Source organism: Daphnia magna, linkage group LG1, assembly GCF_020631705.1.
Source record: "Daphnia magna isolate NIES linkage group LG1, ASM2063170v1.1, whole genome shotgun sequence".
Taxonomy (NCBI): Eukaryota; Metazoa; Arthropoda; class Branchiopoda; order Diplostraca; family Daphniidae; genus Daphnia; species Daphnia magna.
This window is the reverse complement of record NC_059182.1, coordinates 11,426,117-11,446,032: the sequence shown is the minus strand read 5'-3', so window position 1 is coordinate 11,446,032 and position 19,916 is coordinate 11,426,117. Positions and strand designations below refer to the sequence as shown.

Sequence of the window (19,916 nt, the reverse complement as noted above, 5' to 3'; positions counted from 1 at the left end):
AGAAGCAGTAGTTACAATCACATTTTAAAATGAAGATAAATTCGAAGTTGTGGCAGGGTATTGCTCAAATGGTAACAGTTGCAAATATGAAGAACTAGAGAGCATACTCATCACCACTGGAAACAGCGCATCGTCGGAGGCGACCTTAACGCCCACTCAGACCTATGGGAAGACGGATATCCGGCAAACACCGCTGGAAGAAACCGGAAACAGCTCATACAAAATGAAGACAAATTTATGTTAGCAACACCTAAGAACCTCGGAACAAGACCAAGCTTGACAGATAACAGGAATGCAACAATAGAATTAACGCTGTGCACCGTGACAGGCCCTTACTGGGAAGTGACCATTTGCCCGTTATTATCGAGTTGAAACTAAATACTACAGCACACGCAACTCCAAGACAAATATGGAAATTCGATGATACAAAGTGGCAAGCATGGAATAACGAAATCGAAAAAAACTCTATAAAAAATCCTCAACATAATGTTCAGACAAGGATTCGTTCCCAAAGCATGGAAGTGCACCATCGTGACACCCATCCTCAAATTCAGCAAACCCCCAGGAGAAGTTGAGTCGTACAGACCAATTTCCCAGACGTCTTGCATGGGGAAAGCAATGGAAAAATGATCAACTACCGACTAAAATGGAAACTAGACTACCTAAACATACTACCACAGGTCCAATGACCTGTTACTTGCCCTGAAGAAAAAAAGCAAGGTGTAGACTTTCCCAACCCTGCCCTGTCGTGTCCTCACCCCGTATACCCTACTTATTAAAAAAACTAAACAACAAAAAACCCGTAACCCCGCCAATAGATGGCTTTCAACATTTAAATCGCTCTTTGGATATTTGTGCAGGAAACTGTACTACAGTACAAATTCCTGGGGGTTACCTTCGACCACAAAATGTCGTGGGAAACGCATACCAATAAAATCATTAACAAAATGCACAACAGGACCAACCTAATCCGAACGCTGACCTTTGGAAAAAATACTCTTAAAGTCCCAATACTCATCGTATATTTAATGCCCCGGTCCGAAGCGCCTACGACTATGTATCTATCATCCTGACAACACTAACAAAAACAAGACTAGAGAAACTGGAACAAGCACCGAATCAAATAATACGTATCATCAATGGGCTGCTTTAAAACTTGGAACCCGGCCTATGACACAATCCAACAACATCGTCCGATTGGACGACTAAAATGGCGGTATAGGTTCAACTTCAAGCGCTCTTGAACTTCGTGGCATAGGTTCAACTTCAAACACTCTTGAACCATACCGCCAAGGGCATAAAAGGGGGGAGTAACGAAGGGGGTAAGACAAAATGGTGAGGAAACGTCTGAGAAACAACGGAAAAACATGAATGTTTAAAATGCTACAGTTTTTCGTTGAGAGTAGAACACCTCGGCGAACTTTACAAAATATAAAGATGAACATGTTAGCAATTTAATCGCCCAATCGGGAAAAAATATCCCAGAGAGGATTCTGTCTATAGACATTTTAATTAGGTGCCCTTGGAGCACTAATAATGAATAAATGTAACAATAATTTAATTAAAAAGTTCATGTCGATAAATGAACTTTGTTTTTATCAAGTACCTATATAACTATGGATAGTTTTAAAGTAAAACTACAAATAAAGCTTAAAGTTAAATCTAAAAACGAAAACGCACTAAACGCGGCGGAAATAAAAACACAAAAACTAAATATTTAATAACTCCAGTTGTATTGATAAAAAAAATGGCAGTGAACTACCAACCACTTCATTTACAAAAGTTAAAATTTTCATCGAAATCAACGATTTGGTCGCCACATCGATTGGTCGACTTCGCGTGGATTGACACAGGAACATCACATTTAGTAGACTAAAATCCCAATCAACAAATATGGCAGTGGTCAACAGAACGGCATTCGGGTTCCTACCATGGCATAACAACAAAAAACGGACAGACCGCAATGTTCCGACTACGTAGCGGCCACAACAAACTAAATCACTTCATCAGCAGACTAGAAGCGGAAACACTTGCTGAATGCCCACACGGATGCCCAGAACAAAAAGACGCGACACACGTACTCCTCTACTGCCAACGATACAATGAAGTGAGGGCCAAGATGGAAGAAAAGCTTCCCCCCCTCCACACGCCATTAGAAGCAACAACACTCCTAGGGCTCAATAATTCAATCCTTAAACACACACGCAAAAATATCAACATATTTCACTTCCTTCCTATTGGAAACCAAACTATTCCTCCCCCCTTTTCTGTCTGAAACAAAATTTAAACTCTCTCCCAAAACAAAAAACGTTTAACGAAGCAAAGGTGTGTAAGAGACGGTCACAACGACCCATAAGCTGTGTAACGAAGGCCTACAAACACATTGACTTAGTATGCCCACATTTTACTCTCTTATGTTTACTCCCTTTTTATTTATTATATCCGTATTATTACTCTTTGTTTTAACTCTTATATACTGTATTCCTTTTATATTTTTTTCTTAAAATATTGCAAGTCGCATCGTAGCGTTCCCTTTTACTTGACTGACTGTTCGTTCGTTCTTTCCCGACGTTCGACGAACTGTACCTATTCGTTTCTTCCGTCGTGTACTCGCCGTAACGCTCGTGCTACGACGGTAAGCCTATCTTTATATTATTCCCATCATGTCTTTGCTCTTGTGTTCATTTCTTGTCGTACTATTTGTGTATTCTCGTCTAGTTCAATAATACACCTTAATCATTGTGGGTACATCGCCTCCGAGTTCCGTTCCTTAAATTTAATTTACTTCATTTCTGGTAATACCATTCTACCTCACACGGGGAAGTATTACAGCTGTAACAAGTGGCAACCAGCCATGGCCAGCGGCATCTACTGCTGAAAGAAAGAAAGAGGGAACTAAGAGCCATTCTTAGTGTGTTTTTAGAAATGACGAACGAAGAAGACGATGAAATCAAAATGATTGTGAATGAATTGTCGCCTAGTTTAGCGTTGTTTTTGGCCATACAGAACCATCGTCTGGGGCCGACTAGTTTTGTTAGGATTACCAATTATAACCAATATACCGTCGAACGGTACACACACGAATTGTTTAAACAGTATTTTAGGATGTCACGAACGGCATTCCAGGTATTATTAATATTTATTGTTGTACATCTCTACATTCATTTAATAATTGTTGAAATGGACATTCAAGAACTTCTACGGCGATTTCTGACATTTCCAGAGGTGACTACGAAAGTAGTGCGATGTGAAACTATATGTAACTATATGGACACTGGGAAACCAAGATTCATTCCGTGCAATTGGGGATAGATTCGGCATGACAAAAGGTAACAAAATGCAAACTTACTTGTTCAAGGAACTGCATGTAAAAAATTTAACGTCCCACAGGTGATGTCCATTTTATATTTCTCACCACTTGCCTGATTATTAAAGCTAATTCGACTAATTTTATTACATGGCCACAGCAGGACCAACTGGGGGATGTTAGTGAGCAATTTTCGCCTCCCTACACAATCGGTGAGTTAATTTACTGTTTTGTTGTCGTTCATTGGACAAACTAGTTTCAAATCTGTTGTGCCTTTCATTCATAGCCGTTGTGGACAGTAGGCCTACTTTAATCAAAAACTATCAGCCACTGAAGCATTTCGCTGCTTACACATGCCGAAAGAAATTTTGTGCAGTTATTTTGCAAGCTATCAGCACGAAAAGTCTCAAATTCACCAGTGTAAGCACGGGCTGGCCGAGTTCCATTCACGATGCCCGTGTGTTTGAGAATAGTGTAAAGGAGTACACGACGTTGTCATGTTGTCTCCAATACGGAAAAGTTTAATTTAATGCGGCGTCCTTACTCACAATGTCTTGTATACTTAGCAAGCATAAAACAACACGCACGAAATAAATAAAAAAGCCGTGTATTATAAACCGATTTGCAACAGGTAACCGTAGAATAATTAAACAAGCTCGTAAATTGAGGGAAGAAGACTCATGACACTTAAAGGTTACCAATGGGTACTAACTTCAAGGCATAGACGTAATAAAGTAAGAGTCAAACAGCTACTTAGTGATTACTTAAAGGGGTACTTATTCTGCGGCTTGCAAGAGTTACGGTAGCGGGCTCGGCGGGAGAGCGGCAGAGGCCTAAGTTGGCACACGGAACAGGCAGAGTAGATCTGACTGACTTTTGGGAGTTTGCGGTGGCTTTTTATATGTTAGTCATCATCCCGTGGGGGACATACGGGACAATGTTAAGGTATAGGCGGACAAAATCGGGCGGTATCGGGCGAATTTGGACGTCACGAAGAGGTATAGGCGGACAAATTCAAGCGGTATCGGGCGAATTTGGACGATTGTTAAAAATAGGCCGGGCAGTTTCGGGCAATTCCCAACAGACAAAAATATATCTATTTTTAGCTACGGCAGGTTAAGGCCGTTTTGGGCGGCTTTGGACAAATCATAAAAGTTTCTATTTATAACGGGCGTGCCGAGGCTTGTTCTCTCCGCTTGTTATATTTTCTAGAAAGTCTAATAACTAGGTCAACTAGTGGGGTATTAAGTTAAGGGGAGTTTAAGAAATAAGGTCTTAGTTTTAATTAAGCAAAAATAAAAGGGGCAAGAAGGGGCTTCGCTTGGCGTTTCGTTACATCGCTCCCCGTCATACTAGATTGCGTCCCGCAATCCAAAAGAAAATTCAGGGACCTGTGGGTCGGCTGCTTCTCGGCTGGTAAACCGCCGTAGGGGGAGGACGTGGGGGCTTACAGCAACATTTCCATATCAAACCACAAAATCCGAGGGCGTAACAAACACGAGCGATCAGTAGGAAAATAGCGATGAGCAGGATGATGAATGAGTAGACTTTAAAATTCTCGAACCAATTGGTAAAGGTTCCGAGACCTGCTTTCTCGGCTGCGGATACGACGATAGCCGATGTCCCTGTAATTTGATTGGGGACAGTCAGGGAATGTTCGTTCATGGAGGCTGTGATATCGGCCATTATATCCATTGGGCTAATGAGGGCTTCCGTATAAGCGGGATTGGTTTGATGTTGATATTCGAAGAAGTTGACGTCTTGATATCGGAAAGCGTCAGTTAAATCACGCTGTGGGATGACGACGGATGCTTCAACCGGTTGCCACGTGTTATTGCGATAGGCGTGAGGTTTGTCGTTAAAATTCACGATACCTCCAGCCCAGTAGCATGGCGTAAAAGCAGTGAGTTCCCAACCGGACCGGCCAATGGTGAAATTGTTAAACCGCGGTTGAGGTCCACAAGTGGTTGTATCCGTCGTGAAATTTACTGTTGTAGGGGTGCATTGTAGGGCTGAGACGATGTTTCCGGTGGCGATCAGTTTGATGCATTGCCGAAGACCCAGCTGTGCGGCTGCCAGCCATCCATTGTATTGGGCAGTTGACACGGCTTGTGCGTGTTTAGCACGTCGTTGGTCACACTGCATGCTCTGGATGACGCGGATAAGTTCATTTTCGTGACGGATGGCGGCGTCCTCCAAATACTGGATTCTTGCGTTTTGTCGGATGTTGATATCTAAAGGGTCATTTCTTTTTGTCACAATATCCTTGATGATGGATGGTACGGTAACTGCGGAAGGTCCCAATGGGTATTTAATGATGAACAAATGGTTGTCTCCAATCACGGTCCAACTGTCTATTTTTTTGTCGCATTTCACGGTTTGGCAGCGTGACGTCAACCGTACGTGAAAGTCCAACTGTTTGGAGTCGTCTTGGAGGATCCAAGTCCCGTTCGTTGAAGATTCGTACCAGAATCCCACGCCTTTCTCTAATTGTCGGATTGCGATATCAGTTGGTTTTCCGTAGGTGTCGATCCAAAATAATGTTAAATGGTTATGGGATAGAGATCCATGGGATACGTTGGTTTTTCCTAGTGGCGTGTTTATCATGTCTCCTTCGTCAATTCGGGAAAGGACGACTTCTTCTAACATACAGTTGACTGTAACCACAGTGGTGGTTCTTAGCCAATAACCGAAGTCCTCCGGTTCTTGGTTAAATATCCATTTGTTTTCTGATTTCATCATTGGGCTCTCGTTGCATCGCCTCGATTGTCTCATTATATCACACTCTACCGCCGTCGTTTCCATGGCGATGCGTTCCGGAACGAATGGTAAAAATTTTTCTTACAAAATTGATCGTGATATGCTTAATTGATTTCCATCTACCACAGATGTATCCCGGGAAATTAAAAGCTGCCTTTTTGTCGGTCATGACTCGATAGTCGACTTTCGTATTCGAATTGCGTGTGGCAGGTTCGCAGGAGCCATCGGAAAATTGGAGGAGTCCGACTCCGCTTGGTTTGTTGCAGTCGCATGTCGTGGTCTGGAATGCATTGGTTGAGGAGAGCAGTAGGAGTAGCGTGACGAGGGTCGGCATTATCTAAGGTAATCATAAAAACACCTTGATTTACTACCGTATTTCCAGGCAGTAAATGTATATTTTTTTTTTTGTTTTGTTTTTGTTTTTTTGTTTGTTTGTTTTTGTTTTTGTTTTGTTTGTTTTGTTTTTTTTGTTTTTTTTTTTTTTTTTTTTATACACTTATAGGGTTTGGAGGGGGATGGACATATATGTGGAGAGCAATGGCATATGGCCGTATATTAGTATTATTATCTATCTGTATCTAAAACATCCTATCTTATATGGGGTAATAAGCATTAGGGGTCGATGGTCGGATAAGGGGAGCTACAGGGGGAAACATGGCCTTGTCGCAGGGGGGCAATGGGGGGGAAGTAAGATGAAGATGGAGAGAGAAGTGAGAGATGGCGAAATGGACTGCCGCAGCGTACGTTTGCATACGCTGTTTGTATCCGGCTTTATTCCCGACATCCTAAATTGTGGGGGAGGGAGGTGGTTGTGGTGGGAGTTCGTTTATTGTGGGGTTTACACGAAGAAAAGCGATTCACTATTGCAGGAGCGTGCAGAGGGGTGAGGAGTGGGGTTGGGCGGGTTATAGTATCGGATGGCTGAAAATGTAGCCTATTGAATCGTATAGCTGTTGGAGCCTTATCCGTTTTTATCGAAAGCATCCTATGGTATGAAGGGGTGGGGAACAGTCTACGTGACAGTCGTGTCACGGAGGGTTATTATGGAAATATGGCAGGTTGATTTTTCGTTTACCGTAGGAGTGGGAAAAAGGAATGCAAGGGGAGTGCTATATGGCTATATGAATAAAAGGGGTGAAAATATCATAGAGGGCGCACCATATGGTTGCCTGGGGCGTTTCCCTGAGATATATGTACGGCAAAAATTTTACGGGGTGGAAGTTGGGTAAAGGCAGAATGAGCAAGGGTGATATAGAGCAAGGAGATGGGGAAAAACGGTAGACGAGCTTAGAGTTAGCGTATCAACTATAATTTTATTGCTAGTTTCATCCGCGTTTATCGGGCGCATCCTATATGATGGCCGATACGGACTCTCGGGAGTTTATGCAGCATTAACAGTGTCTCCCGAAAAACAACCCAGTTATTATTATAAGTATTTATTTATTTATTATTATTGTCACGCGGTAAATTGTCGTCCTTTATACGATTTACTGTACGTGGAAGTTTTCCTTGTTTTCCCTTACTATTCGTAGAAATTCTCCTTGTTTCCCCTTGTTCTTAAACGAGAAAATACATCAACGTGATCCTTACGCTTATTGTTCTCCGAACAGCACAGACGTTCTGGGGTAAGAAGAGGAAGACTCAAGGCGGTTAGACAGAGAGAGTAGGAGGGGGCAGTTTAGTTTTGAGTGTGACTAGTGGTGGAATTGTCGAGTTAAGTCGACAGTGGAAGTGTTTTTGGGAGTCTGTGCTTCTTCGAATAGTGCGAGCCAGCTTTCAAAATTACATTTATTGAGACTGAAAACAGCCTAAGTGATTACGCCCGTTTACAACGTGACATTATTATTCTTATTATTTATTTTTATTTATTTTTTTTGTTGTTGTGTTTTGTTTTTATTTTGTTATTATTTCTTGTGTTTTTTGTTTGGTTTGTTTTGTTTAGTTTTTTTTTGTTTGTTTTATTTGTGTTTTTTGTATTTTTTTGTTGTTTTTTTTTTGTTTTTTTTTTTTTTTTGTTTGTTGTTTTTTTTTTTTTTTGTTTTTGTTTTGTTTGTTTTTTTTGTTTTGTTTTTGTTTTTTTTTTTGGTATTCAATTGACAAGGTTTTTTTTTTATTTATTTATTTAAAAAAGCGAGAAAAACATTTTTTTGTTGTTGTGTTACATAGTTATAACACATACATAGTGTATAAAACAAAAGCTAGCACTAAGGAAAGTAACATAAAGAAGAGCTCCCTGTGGTTTATGCCTGGACGTGTGGGGGCCATGAATAGTCCCGGTGATGGAGTTGCTCTCGGCAGCTGTAGGTCCATCGTGGACATCCGGCTGTAGGAGGCCGGTGGCCACGCTGCTGGGGGGAGGCCGAATGGTGTCCATCTCCGCTCGCTATCTCCACCCGGTTGGGTGAGCCGCCCCACGTAGCGGTCTAGGGCGAAGATGTTCTCCCAGTTGGGAGTTCCATCCGGATGGCTGGTTATGCTCGGCAGAGCGTTCCGGTTCACGAAGTACTCATCCAGAGCATCATCGGAAACGTAATGCCCCTACTCCGCGGAAAGGGAGCGGGTTTCTTGGAGGCTGACGGTCTCGTCGTCCTCCGTGATGGTATCGTCCAGCTCAACGGTGTCGTTGAGCGACGTTTCCATCCTCCAGATGTCCTCGATGAGACTCCAGTCTTCATCCGAGATGATTTGGGGAGTAGACATGTTTGCTGTGTGTTTGTTGGGGAAGGAATGGATGCTTGACGTTCGTTTTCGAGGTCCTTAAATACTCATTTCTCCGCCATTCGTCAGCGTGTTGTAGAGTTAGTGAACTTTCGTTGGAGGATCTTGACCTAGGCTGTTCGGTTGTAAACGGCTAATTGTCCCACGAGTGTCGTCCAATGTGCAGCACTGAACTTTTATGTCCTCTCTTGACCTCGATTTGTTTATTTATTAGGTTTTTAAATTTCGGCGATGAGACGCGTCTTTGGTCTAATTGTTGACCTGGCGCGTAGCCGTGGAAGATTTTTACTTGAAACACATGTTTCGGTGGGCGTGTCACACATGTGTTCGGGAACCATGTCGTCCATTGTTTGCAAGGTTACACTCGGAGGTGTTGAAGTCGCGTCACTTTGAGATTCACTACTTTCCCCTCCCGTGTCTTCCATAATATTGTTTTGTTCCGTCACGTCGTGCTCGTAATCATTTTCACTTTCCTGTTGTTTTTCTGTATTAGTCTGGGTGGCGATGTGTTTCCGGAATCGGTCTCTTGTTTCGACCGATGATTCGATATCCGGTATCGGATCGTCCATCCATAACATAGTTTCGTACAACGGCTTAAGCCTGTTACAATGCACTAGTTGGCAGTTGTATGAATTGTCTGCTATATCCACTGTGCGGTTGGGGTATACTTTCACGACACGATAAGGTCCTCGGAATTTCGAAGTGAACTTCCTGTTGTCGCCTTTTTGAACAACTCTGACGTCTAGTAAGACTCGATCTCCCGGTTTGTAATCGAAGACTTTCGCCCTTTTGTTATATTGTTCTCTTTGTCGTTCCCTGGCTTTTTCATTTTCCTCTCGTGCCCGGTGGAAGCTGTATCGTAGTCTTTCTAGGAGTTTGTCCACATAACCACCTGATGAGGGTACGGCTTCGGGAACTGCCCCCAAAATTTTGTTTATGGGAAAATTGCAATCCCGGCCGTGCATCATGTAGTATGGAGATTCGTTTGTGGACGAATGGAAGGACGCTCGGTATGCAAAACAGATTTCCCCAGCACATCTTCCCAATTATGATGTTGGCCGTCGACGAGTTCTTTTCTTAGCATAGTCGTTAGGGTACGATTAAATCTCTCCGTCTCCCCATTGCTCGCTGGATTGTATGCTGTGGTGAATCTTTGTTCGATGTTTAGTTGCTTGCAGAAGTATTTAAATAACCCGGACGTAAAATTCGGTCCTCTATCTGAGACGATGGCTAGTGGGGGCCCATGGGTCAACACAACGTGTTTATACACGCATTCTGCCGTAGTACGGGCAGTTTGATCAGGTAGGGCGACAGCGATCACGTACTTTGTGAAGTAATCGGTGATGACGCAAATACAGTTGTTTCCATTAGGGGACACGGGTTGGATAGGGCCTAAAAAGTCTATCCCGATTACTTGAAACGGGAATTTTGCTAGCTCATGAGGAAAAAGGAAAGCTCTGAGAGTAGAGTTGGTGTTTGCTATGCAAACTTCGCAAGCGGTACAATATTCTTTTATATCTTTTCTCATCGTGGGCCAGTAGTAATGATTTTTAACTTTTAAATAAGTCCTGAGATATGCCAGATGACCGGAAATGGGTTCGTCGTGCATCTGCTTCAACACTGTTCGGCGTAAGGTAAGGGGTAGAACCACTTGGGGATTTAAAAAATTTCTTCTGCTTTTCGACGTTGGAGTTTCTATTCGGTAGAGTATGCCGTTTGTAACTTGGTAGAGGCTAATTTCCTTTGCCCAGATTGGCATATTTTTTTCGTTTTCTTCCGAAAGAACTCCATCGTTGAGGTATTCCTTTATTGACTGACATAACGGGTCCGCGGCCTAGCTTGCTAAAATGTCCGGGTACGTCTCGTTCGTTCGAATATGGGCTACACGGAGGCGAGACAGACAATCCGCGTTTTGGTGCACACCTGGTCGATATTTAATTTTGTAATTCGTGCCGGCTAGTAAAATAGCCCATCTGCCTAATCTTCCGTTGTTGTCTTTCTGTTCCTCTAACCACTGTAAGGGACGGTGATCGCTGATGACCGTAAATGGTTTATCCAACAAGTAGTGTCGGAAATGTTTAATAGAGAATACGACGGCTAAGGCTTCCTTTTCTACAGTGGCGTACTTCTGCTCGGCTGGTTTTAATTGGCGACTGGCGTATGCGATAGGTTTTTCGACACCGTCTTGTATTTGCGAAAGGACGGAGCCGATTCCATAATCGCAAGCATCGGTGAATAGCAGAAATTCAAGCTCGAAGTTAGGGTACGCAAGTAGTGGGGGGTGATTAGGCAAGTACGGAGTTTTTCGAAAGCAATTTGGTCTTTATCGGTCCAGGTGAAGGGTTTTTTCAATGCGTCTTTGTGTGTCTTTGCGGTTAAAGGTTGCGCAATAGATCCAAAATTTTCGATAAAGCGTCTGTAATACCCAGCTAGGCCTAAGAACGATCGTACTTCTTCCGCTGATGTTGGGACTTTATAAGTGGCAATTTTGTCTATTTTAGCGGGATCAGGGCCGATGCCGTCAGTAGAAATGACATGCCCCAGATAGTTCACTGATTGTTTCATGAATTGACATTTCTTTAATTTTAATTTAAGTCCTGCGCCTTTAATTAGGGAAAAGACTTCTCGTATGTCATTCAGATGGCTCTCGAAGGAATCGGAAAAAATTATTACGTCATCTAAGTAAACTAAAGCTTTTTGTCCTGCTACATCCCTAAGTATATGGTTCATTAAACGCTGAAAAGTCGCGGGTGCGTTACATAGACCAAAAGGCATCCTAACAAATTCGTATAGATTATTTTCTACAATAAAAGCAGTTTTTTCTTTAGAGGATTCCTCTAGTTCGATCTGCCAGTATCCTGATGCCAGATCTAAGGTCGTAAAGAATTTTTTTCCATACAGCCTATCGAGGGTGCCGTCGATTCTCGGAAGTGGATAAGAGTCTTTTTTTGTTAAATTATTTAATTTTCTATAGTCAATGCAAAAACGCAATTCCCCCGATTTTTTTACAACTAAAATTACTGGAGCTGCCCATGGGGACGTCGAATGTCGTATTACGTTTGCTTGCAGCATTTCTTTTATCTGTTTTTCTAATTCTTCTCTTTGGCCTTGGCCTGTGCGATAGGGTCGAAGTCGAATAGGTCCTTTTCCTTCCGTATCAATAAAATGTTTTATTAATCCTGTACTCCCTAAACCAGAGTCTTTTGTCGCGAATAAATCAGTAAATTCGGTTAGAAGCGCAGCTAACGGTTTTTTATATTGTGGGTCAACATCCACATCTGTTTCAGGAACACACCCTTCAGTGGAAACGGTCTCCCGAGAAGCAGAGTCTTGACCTGATGATACTTTGCCTATCAGTTGACAAGAAAATTCTACCTCACCCAGGGGACTATCTCTCGGTAGAGTGTGTGACATATTGGAATTGTTTTCTACAACAATCTGATATTTTCTGTTTTCGTTCGTAGCGTTTACGAAATTGCCTATGTATATTCCCTCTGGTAAATCCATACTCTGGGAAAATAAAAAGAGAGAGCTAGTGCCTAATTTATCACCCTGCTCTTTTAATGTGGCCTCTACAACTTGAGAAGATCTAGGAGCAATTAAAACCTTCCTAACTAGAGTCATGGCTACGTTGACCGTTGACTCTTGGCTCGTCGGTAATAACCCATCTTGTTTAACTTCCTGATTACCTTCCAGTTTGTCGCGGGCAAGGAATATAGTTTTAGAGCGGCCATCAAAAATAAACTCGTGTTTGTCTGCGGCGTCCAGACCCAATATACATGATTCTGATATATACACCAATGAACGGGTTCCGACAACCAGTCGGCAACACTTTCGGCAGGCCTAACGAAAATAACTCAGGTCAGCAACCTTTCCAACGAAATAGGGCAACGCAAAATAAACTCGTGTTTGTCTGCGGCGTCCAGACCCAATATACATGATTCTGATATATACACCAATGAACGGGTTCCGACAACCAGTCGGCAACACTTTCGGCAGGCCTAACGAAAATAACTCAGGTCAGCAACCTTTCCAACGAAATAGGGCAACGCAAAATGCCGCTGGCTGCTCAAACTGCGGCCTTACCAACCACAGCATCGAAAGTTGCTTTCGATGCTATTGGTTGTCGGAACCCGTTCAATATACATGATTCTGATATACCGTTCGTGACGATAAATTCTTGGTCTAGTAAATTGGCTCCGTAAACAACTGGTAGGGAAACTAACCCTAACGTGAACAATTTTTTGTTGTGCACATCGTATAGTTCTACGTCGGACTCGGAGCAATTCACTTGCTCTTCCAACGCTATCCGATTAAAAATATCTATATGTAAAAGGCTCCGCGCTGCACCCGTATCGAATAATGCTTTAAACGGAATATCGTGAATTTTCACAGAAAGTCGAGGGGCTGCTGATTTACTAAAAGCTGTAATTTTTGCGACTGATGGTATGGTTTTTGGGTTTAATGACCTATTCTCCGTTAACCCCATTTTACGGCTGGCCTTTATTCGTTTCCCTGGTTCGGTGAAGCGTCAGTTTCGTTAGGCTTAATTAAGTTTTTCTTCTCGGGGCAAAATTTCGCTACGTGGCCTACTTGTTGACAAAAGTAACAGGTAGGTGGCGTCTCTGGTGTCGATTGCGGTTTTATAAATCGAAAGCAACTTTCGATGCTGTGGTTGGTAAGGCCGCAGTTTGAGCAGCCAGCGGCATTTTGCGTTGCCCTATTTCGTTGGAAAGGTTGCTGACCTGAGTTATTTTCGTTAGGCCTGCCGAAAGTGTTGCCGACTGGTTGTCGGAACCCGTTCATTGGGCCTTGGCGGTTGAAACTGTTTTGGGGGCGTGGTTTGAGAAATTTCCGTGTCTTGATTGGTTCGGGGGATAGCTGAAGTTATTTCTGGGGGTTGACGTATCTCATTTGTTTGGCGAATGCTAGCCTGCATGATGCTGCCGAGGTTTGTTATGACGTCCGTTAAACGGTCAATTTTTCCGCTCAAGTCGGGCGATGTGCTTGTTTCTTGTAGAGCAGGTTCAGTGGTGGCTAATTTCAGGCAGGATGCGATTGAGTTTATGTGTTCACTTTGTTTTTCGATTGCTTGTAGGATAGCTGTTTCGTTTTGAGTGCTAGCTACCGCGTTAACAAATATCCTTTTGTCTTTTTCTATCGTATCCGATTGGACGCGCTTTGCGTACTTCTGTGTGATAGATACAAGTTCTTCGAATGTTGATACTGATTTGTGTCTTACGATGTTTTGAAGTTCTGGTTCCAGTCCTTGCAAAAATTTTTGTCGAAGTAATCTTAGTTGCGTGGTTTTTTCTTCGGGTGTTTCCTGGTTGTTGGAGGGATAGGCACGTGTGTATAGCGTTTTAAGTCTGTAGGCATAATTTAAAATATTTTCTTTTGGCTTCCGTTGTATCTCGTCGAATTGGTTTTGATAAAAATCAATGTCTTCGGATCCATGGTAGTTTTCTTGGAAGAGTTTCTTGATATCTTCGTATTCGTAAGTATCGCTGGATTCCAAGATGTTTTGTAGTAAGTCGTATGCTTCGCCCGACATTTTAGTTGATAGCATACTGATTATTTCTGCATTGTCCCAGTTTGACATGGCTACGACGTTATCGAAAAGCTTAATCCAACGATCGAAGCGAACAGCGGGGCTGCCTGAGAAATTTTGCAGTTGATTCAGCATGGTGATGGCTTCCCTGCCCTTACGGTGGTCATTTTTCCGGTAATAATTTGGGGGTGATGCCATTTCTTGGTTTTTTGTGATGTTTATGTTGTTGATTCCTTTTTCGTTAAATAAACACTCTTGGTCTTCGCTTTTCTTTTCGTCCCGTGTGACGTCAGTGGGTGAGTAATTTGTGCAGTTTACCCGAGCTTTTTGTGTGTGCTGTTCTCGGGAGTTTGATAGCTCGCTTCTTTCGGGTAAGGCGTATATGCCTCGGTTTGTTTTAGAGTGTCAGCTCGGTTTGTATCAAACCAGAGACGGTGAGGATTTTGTGTCTTTTGTGGGGGGTAATAAACTGGTCCGTACGTATTTGGAAAATGAGGGATCGGATTCTGATCTTCAAGGGTGATGGCAGGGGTGTAACGTGGTTGAGGTCGAACAGGGGTTTGATCAGTTGACTGAATTTTGTACAAAATAGCGTGATCCCGATCCGGTGTTTTGTGTTCAGTGTTATTGCTAGGGTTTCGAGTGGCTGGATGAGAGAGTAGGTTCCTTGTCGTGTCGTGTGTTTGGTACTCGCTTCTTTCCGGAGCGCTGTGGTGTAAATCTGCGCTACGACCGCGAATTGGCCCGTTATTTTCACAAAGTGGAGAATGGATCTTATTTCGTTGACTGCAGCGGTCACAAATGCACACAAAAGGGCTGTCAGCTCGCTCGCTTCGTGCTGCCAGAGTTGTAGAGCTTTCGTGAATTTCTTCCTTTCCACGAGTTTGGTTAAGTTGTGCAATAGTTCTGAAAAGTGGGGCTGGAGTGGAAAGTGGGAATGATGGTCGCACGTCTCTAGATATGCACGCTGAATGGCCTGTCGGAGGGGATGGATTTGCTGTTTGGATGGGGGTGCTCTCTAGCTCCGTTGTTATCCAATCGATTATTGCACTGGCTTGTGGATACGCTGGGCGTATGTGTTTCAGCTCTTGCCGGAGTAGATGGGCGTACTGTTTGTGCAATGTCGCAATCCTCGTCGTGGTGTTCCACTTTTCCATGCGTGGAAATTGTTCTTAAAGGGTATTCTATGATATCGGGGCTTATTTCGTCTCCGCCGATAGCGTTGCTGTGTTGGCTTAGGGCTGTCAGGATGTGTTCGATTTCGATGTAGGGCGTGAAAGGTAGGGGATTATTGATGGCGTTTGTGGTGGAGTTGAGCGTGTTAGGTGTAATGTTTCCTTGGGGAGTACTGGTATTTGGTGGTGGAATATGGAGATGCCCTGTGAGACGGTCGACTAATTCGAAAAATGAGTTGCTAGTGGGCGGGGGAAGGTCTGAAGTGTTTGGAATTATGGTCGAGAGTGCTTCTTCGATAGTCTGGTTGTCTACACGATCTTGGTGAAATGTGGTGGCCTCGTTATTTATTACACAGATATTTTGTATTGGCTGGTCAGTGTTAGTTTCGTCGGATGGGGTGTTATTTGTTAGGACCTTGCTGTTTGCTGGGTCCGTTTTTTCACTTACTGAATTGATAGTGGGCGTTGTGTTTGCACTATGTGATTCAGGGATGACAGTAATTTGCGGGGCTTGGGAAATAAGGCTTAATTGCGTAGTTATGGTTTCTGTTTTAATACTGCCTTCGTTGGAGCTTTCGGTACTTATTGATAAATTGGTTAGATTTGTCACTTTTTTGGGTGTAAAGAAATTTGCAATCCTGGTTATAAGTGACGGATTTACGTTGTCAGTGTTTTGGATGCGTATCTTCTTAGATCGTAAAATAGCCTCAGGATTATCTACTTGCTCTAAAGGTACGTAATTTAGCGTTGAACGAGTAGGTCTCTTATGGGAAGGAGGGAAATTGTGAGGAGTGTACGTATTAGGCTGAGTCAGATCAGCCGTGAAAGGTGGAATTTCAGAGAGTTCAACGGGAGCGTTATCAGTTTTATTAGATTTTTGGAAGAAGGTACGTCCAGTTTTAGGCTTAGCACCCGTATACAGCGACATTGTAAGTGAGTTCGAAAACCGCTGCCACCAGATGTAAAGGAGTACACGACGTTGTCATGTTGTCTCCAATACGGAAAAGTTTAATTTAATGCGGCGTCCTTACTCACAATGTCTTGTATACTTAGCAAGCATAAAACAACACGCACGAAATAAATAAAAAAGCCGTGTATTATAAACCGATTTGCAACAGGTAACCGTAGAATAATTAAACAAGCTCGTAAATTGAGGGAAGAAGACTCATGACACTTAAAGGTTACCAATGGGTACTAACTTCAAGGCATAGACGTAATAAAGTAAGAGTCAAACAGCTACTTAGTGATTACTTAAAGGGGTACTTATTCTGCGGCTTGCAAGAGTTACGGTAGCGGGCTCGGCGGGAGCGGCAGAGGCCTAAGTTGGCACACGGAACAGGCAGAGTAGATCTGACTGACTTTTGGGAGTTTGCGGTGGCTTTTTATATGTTAGTCATCATCCCGTGGGGGACATACGGGACAATGTTAAGGTATAGGCGGACAAAATCGGGCGGTATCGGGCGAATTTGGACGTCACGAAGAGGTATAGGCGGACAAATTCAAGCGGTATCGGGCGAATTTGGACGATTGTTAAAAATAGGCCGGGCAGTTTCGGGCAATTCCCAACAGACAAAAATATATCTATTTTTAGCTACGGCAGGTTAAGGCCGTTTTGGGCGGCTTTGGACAAATCATAAAAGTTTCTATTTATAACGGGCGTGCCGAGGCTTGTTCTCTCCGCTTGTTATATTTTCTAGAAAGTCTAATAACTAGGTCAACTAGTGGGGTATTAAGTTAAGGGGAGTTTAAGAAATAAGGTCTTAGTTTTAATTAAGCAAAAATAAAAGGGGCAAGAAGGGGCTTCGCTTGGCGTTTCGTTACAATAGTGCATTAGGACGAAAACTACCGCAAATACTTAGGGGTATTAGTATTATCGCACTACATTCTTTTATTACTAAGTGTTACATATCATTCTAGGAACTGGTTATCATTTATTGGGAGATCAGGCTTATCCGCTTTCTGATTACCTCATGAAATCATACCCAAGAACGAGGTTAACCAAGGTAAGTACAAATATGTATTCTTCTACCATTGTTTGGTATCTGTACAACCTCCCAATGTTGTTATGTACTTTGATTAGACGCGTCGCAGGTTCAACCGCACTTTGAATAGTGACCGGGCATGCATAGAAGGCGCATTTGCGTTATTTAAAAATAAATGGCGGAGACTAAAATTTTTATACATGTTACGGCTTGATCTCATTCCCAGCGTTATCATAACTTCTTGCTGTCTCCACAACTTCGTCATCGAAATAGATGGGATCGACCAGAGGATTTTGCAAGGCGCAGAAGCTGATGAAAACGAAGAATATTTCTATGAAGACAACAACAATAAGTTGAATAAAAAACAAAATGTGACGCGTAGAAGCTGGAATTCTGAAAAAATATATCGATGACTAAAGAATTTCTTTTCATAGTTTTTTTCAGTTCGGCACTAGGAATCATAGAAAAAAAGGCATTTATTTTTTTGAAACGAAAATTCATAAATTTTTCTTGCAGTGAACAACTGAAAAATTAATCCTGATATCATTCCTACTTCGGAATTGCTTTAAATTAAAATGATAGGGAAAAGAGCGCATTACTTTTCCTCTGCGTTCTACAATAGCCGTTCTACGGCCTTTGCCAGGCGGCCATATACGACAAGTTTTTCTTTTTAAGTGGCAACTAGGGTCTTTAGAGATTCACCTCCATTTCGTTCTGCATCTAAAAGCAGCTGCTTCCAGTCCGACTGAGGACAGGAATCTACTAAGTTTGTTTTCTGGGCGGCTGATGTGGTTCCCTAAACATGAACGAATAAAATAACGGTTTAATAACCAAAAGAGTTTCATACATACCTTGGCTTCTCGTACTTCGCCATCGACAACCTCTGCTACATGTTCAAGGGTGACAACAGGATTGTTTTTTAAATAACGCATCCATTTGTTCCATGAATGGCCATCCAGCTATGCATTGAGAGGACTTCTTATGCAACGGGGAAGTCAGTTTGTGGTAGAGCTGGTTAAGGTTGCGCCACTTTGCACTGCAATATGCTTCAGAACGGTTGGATATGCCATTATTTTTCAATTTTGCAGCCATCTGTAATACACAAAAATTTATTAGAAAACGGTGTGATAATGAAAATAATGATGGAATACATTGTAGATTTCAAAACCATATCTTACCTTTTTCCAAAGGGCTGTTTTTTCACATCTGGCAGGGAAAACTGAGGTAACATATTCTCCGTGATGTCTAGCAGCGTAAAAGTCTCCTCTTGGTTCCATTTCCGACCGTCGACGATGTCATCTTCTGACTCCCTTTCAACAGGACCAGAAATCGATGATATTGGTGTTGCTTTCTTTAAAGGGGGCAAGACTGTGGTGGGCATTTTCGGCACCTCGTTTAGGTCGTTGAGGTGGTAAATTTGGTCAGAATCGGGATCCACATCGTTCCCATAAAATCTTGAATAGTCAGGTAGAGCAGCAGACTGCCGAGCCATTTGTGTAAGAGGAGCAACATGTCTCTTTTTTCGTCCTTGGGTTAAATGGTGGACCCTTTCCACTACATCATTATCTTTATTTTCTGCTAGTTGAAACGAAGAAAAATCAATATACCTAAAACTGACTTAACATGAAGAGTATGTATAATACCTCGAGGAACGTTACTGGTGGGACACTTCTGCTGAGATCCTGGCCAATTTTTGGTGGGATCAATGCCTTCAAGAAGCATGAAACGAAGTTTTTCCTGGACGCCTTCAACAAATTCATCAATATATAATTGATCTAATAGTCAGAAAAAAATCGGTTACCTTTTAGTGGTCCTAAATAACGTGAAACATAGAGAAACTTGTACTTACTCGTGTTCAGATTGTCCATCATGGTAGTTGTCAGATACAGTTCAATGTCCCCTTCCGAAAAATTAAATATATAAAATGTTCCGTTACGCCACACTCAATTCTATTTTCTCTATCCATTTTGTAACGATCCGCCGACCAAATTAAAATTCAAACGGTGAAATTTAACGCGTTGCTTTATTGCCCTGTTTTGACCCCAAATTTGTTGCCCCGAATGAACCACTTTCTACTTTTATTACTCTAACGGTAAAGTCAGCCTTCTTCCGCCGACCTTATATTTTTGAACACGCCTGACCTCGTTTGACTTTAAATTCGACTCTCTGTGTTACCGTATAAAAGACGGACAAACTTCACCAGCAGTAAGTCGGGTCACCAGTCAACCAGCGAGGCAGTCAGTGAGTCAGTCTTCTCCCGATTCCTCCCTCCGTCTGCTACCTTTTCCCTTTAGTTTTTGCTGCTGTAATGTAATTGGTGTCTAATCTAAATAAACATCATCACCCCAATTGTTTCAATTTTAAACTACACGTTTTTCCTAAGGCACAAGCACTACACACCACGTGCTATCTTCCTTCTAGTA

General features: G+C 42.5%; 2 protein-coding genes across 2 annotated transcripts; both read right to left on the bottom strand.

Annotated features, from left to right (window-relative positions):
- Window positions 1-4,690: 4,690 nt before the first annotated feature.
- On the bottom strand, window positions 4,691-6,125 carry LOC123474028. Its single transcript, XM_045175837.1, has one exon. The coding sequence runs from the start codon at window positions 6,110-6,112 to the stop codon at window positions 4,691-4,693; it is 1,422 nt and encodes a 473-aa protein (XP_045031772.1). The 5' UTR covers window positions 6,113-6,125.
- A 7,419-nt stretch (window positions 6,126-13,544) lies between these two features.
- Window positions 13,545-14,640, bottom strand: LOC123473993. The gene has a single exon (XM_045175785.1). It carries the CDS (start codon window positions 14,532-14,534, stop codon window positions 13,545-13,547), a length of 990 nt encoding a protein of 329 aa, XP_045031720.1. The 5' UTR covers window positions 14,535-14,640.
- Window positions 14,641-19,916: the final 5,276 nt, after the last annotated feature.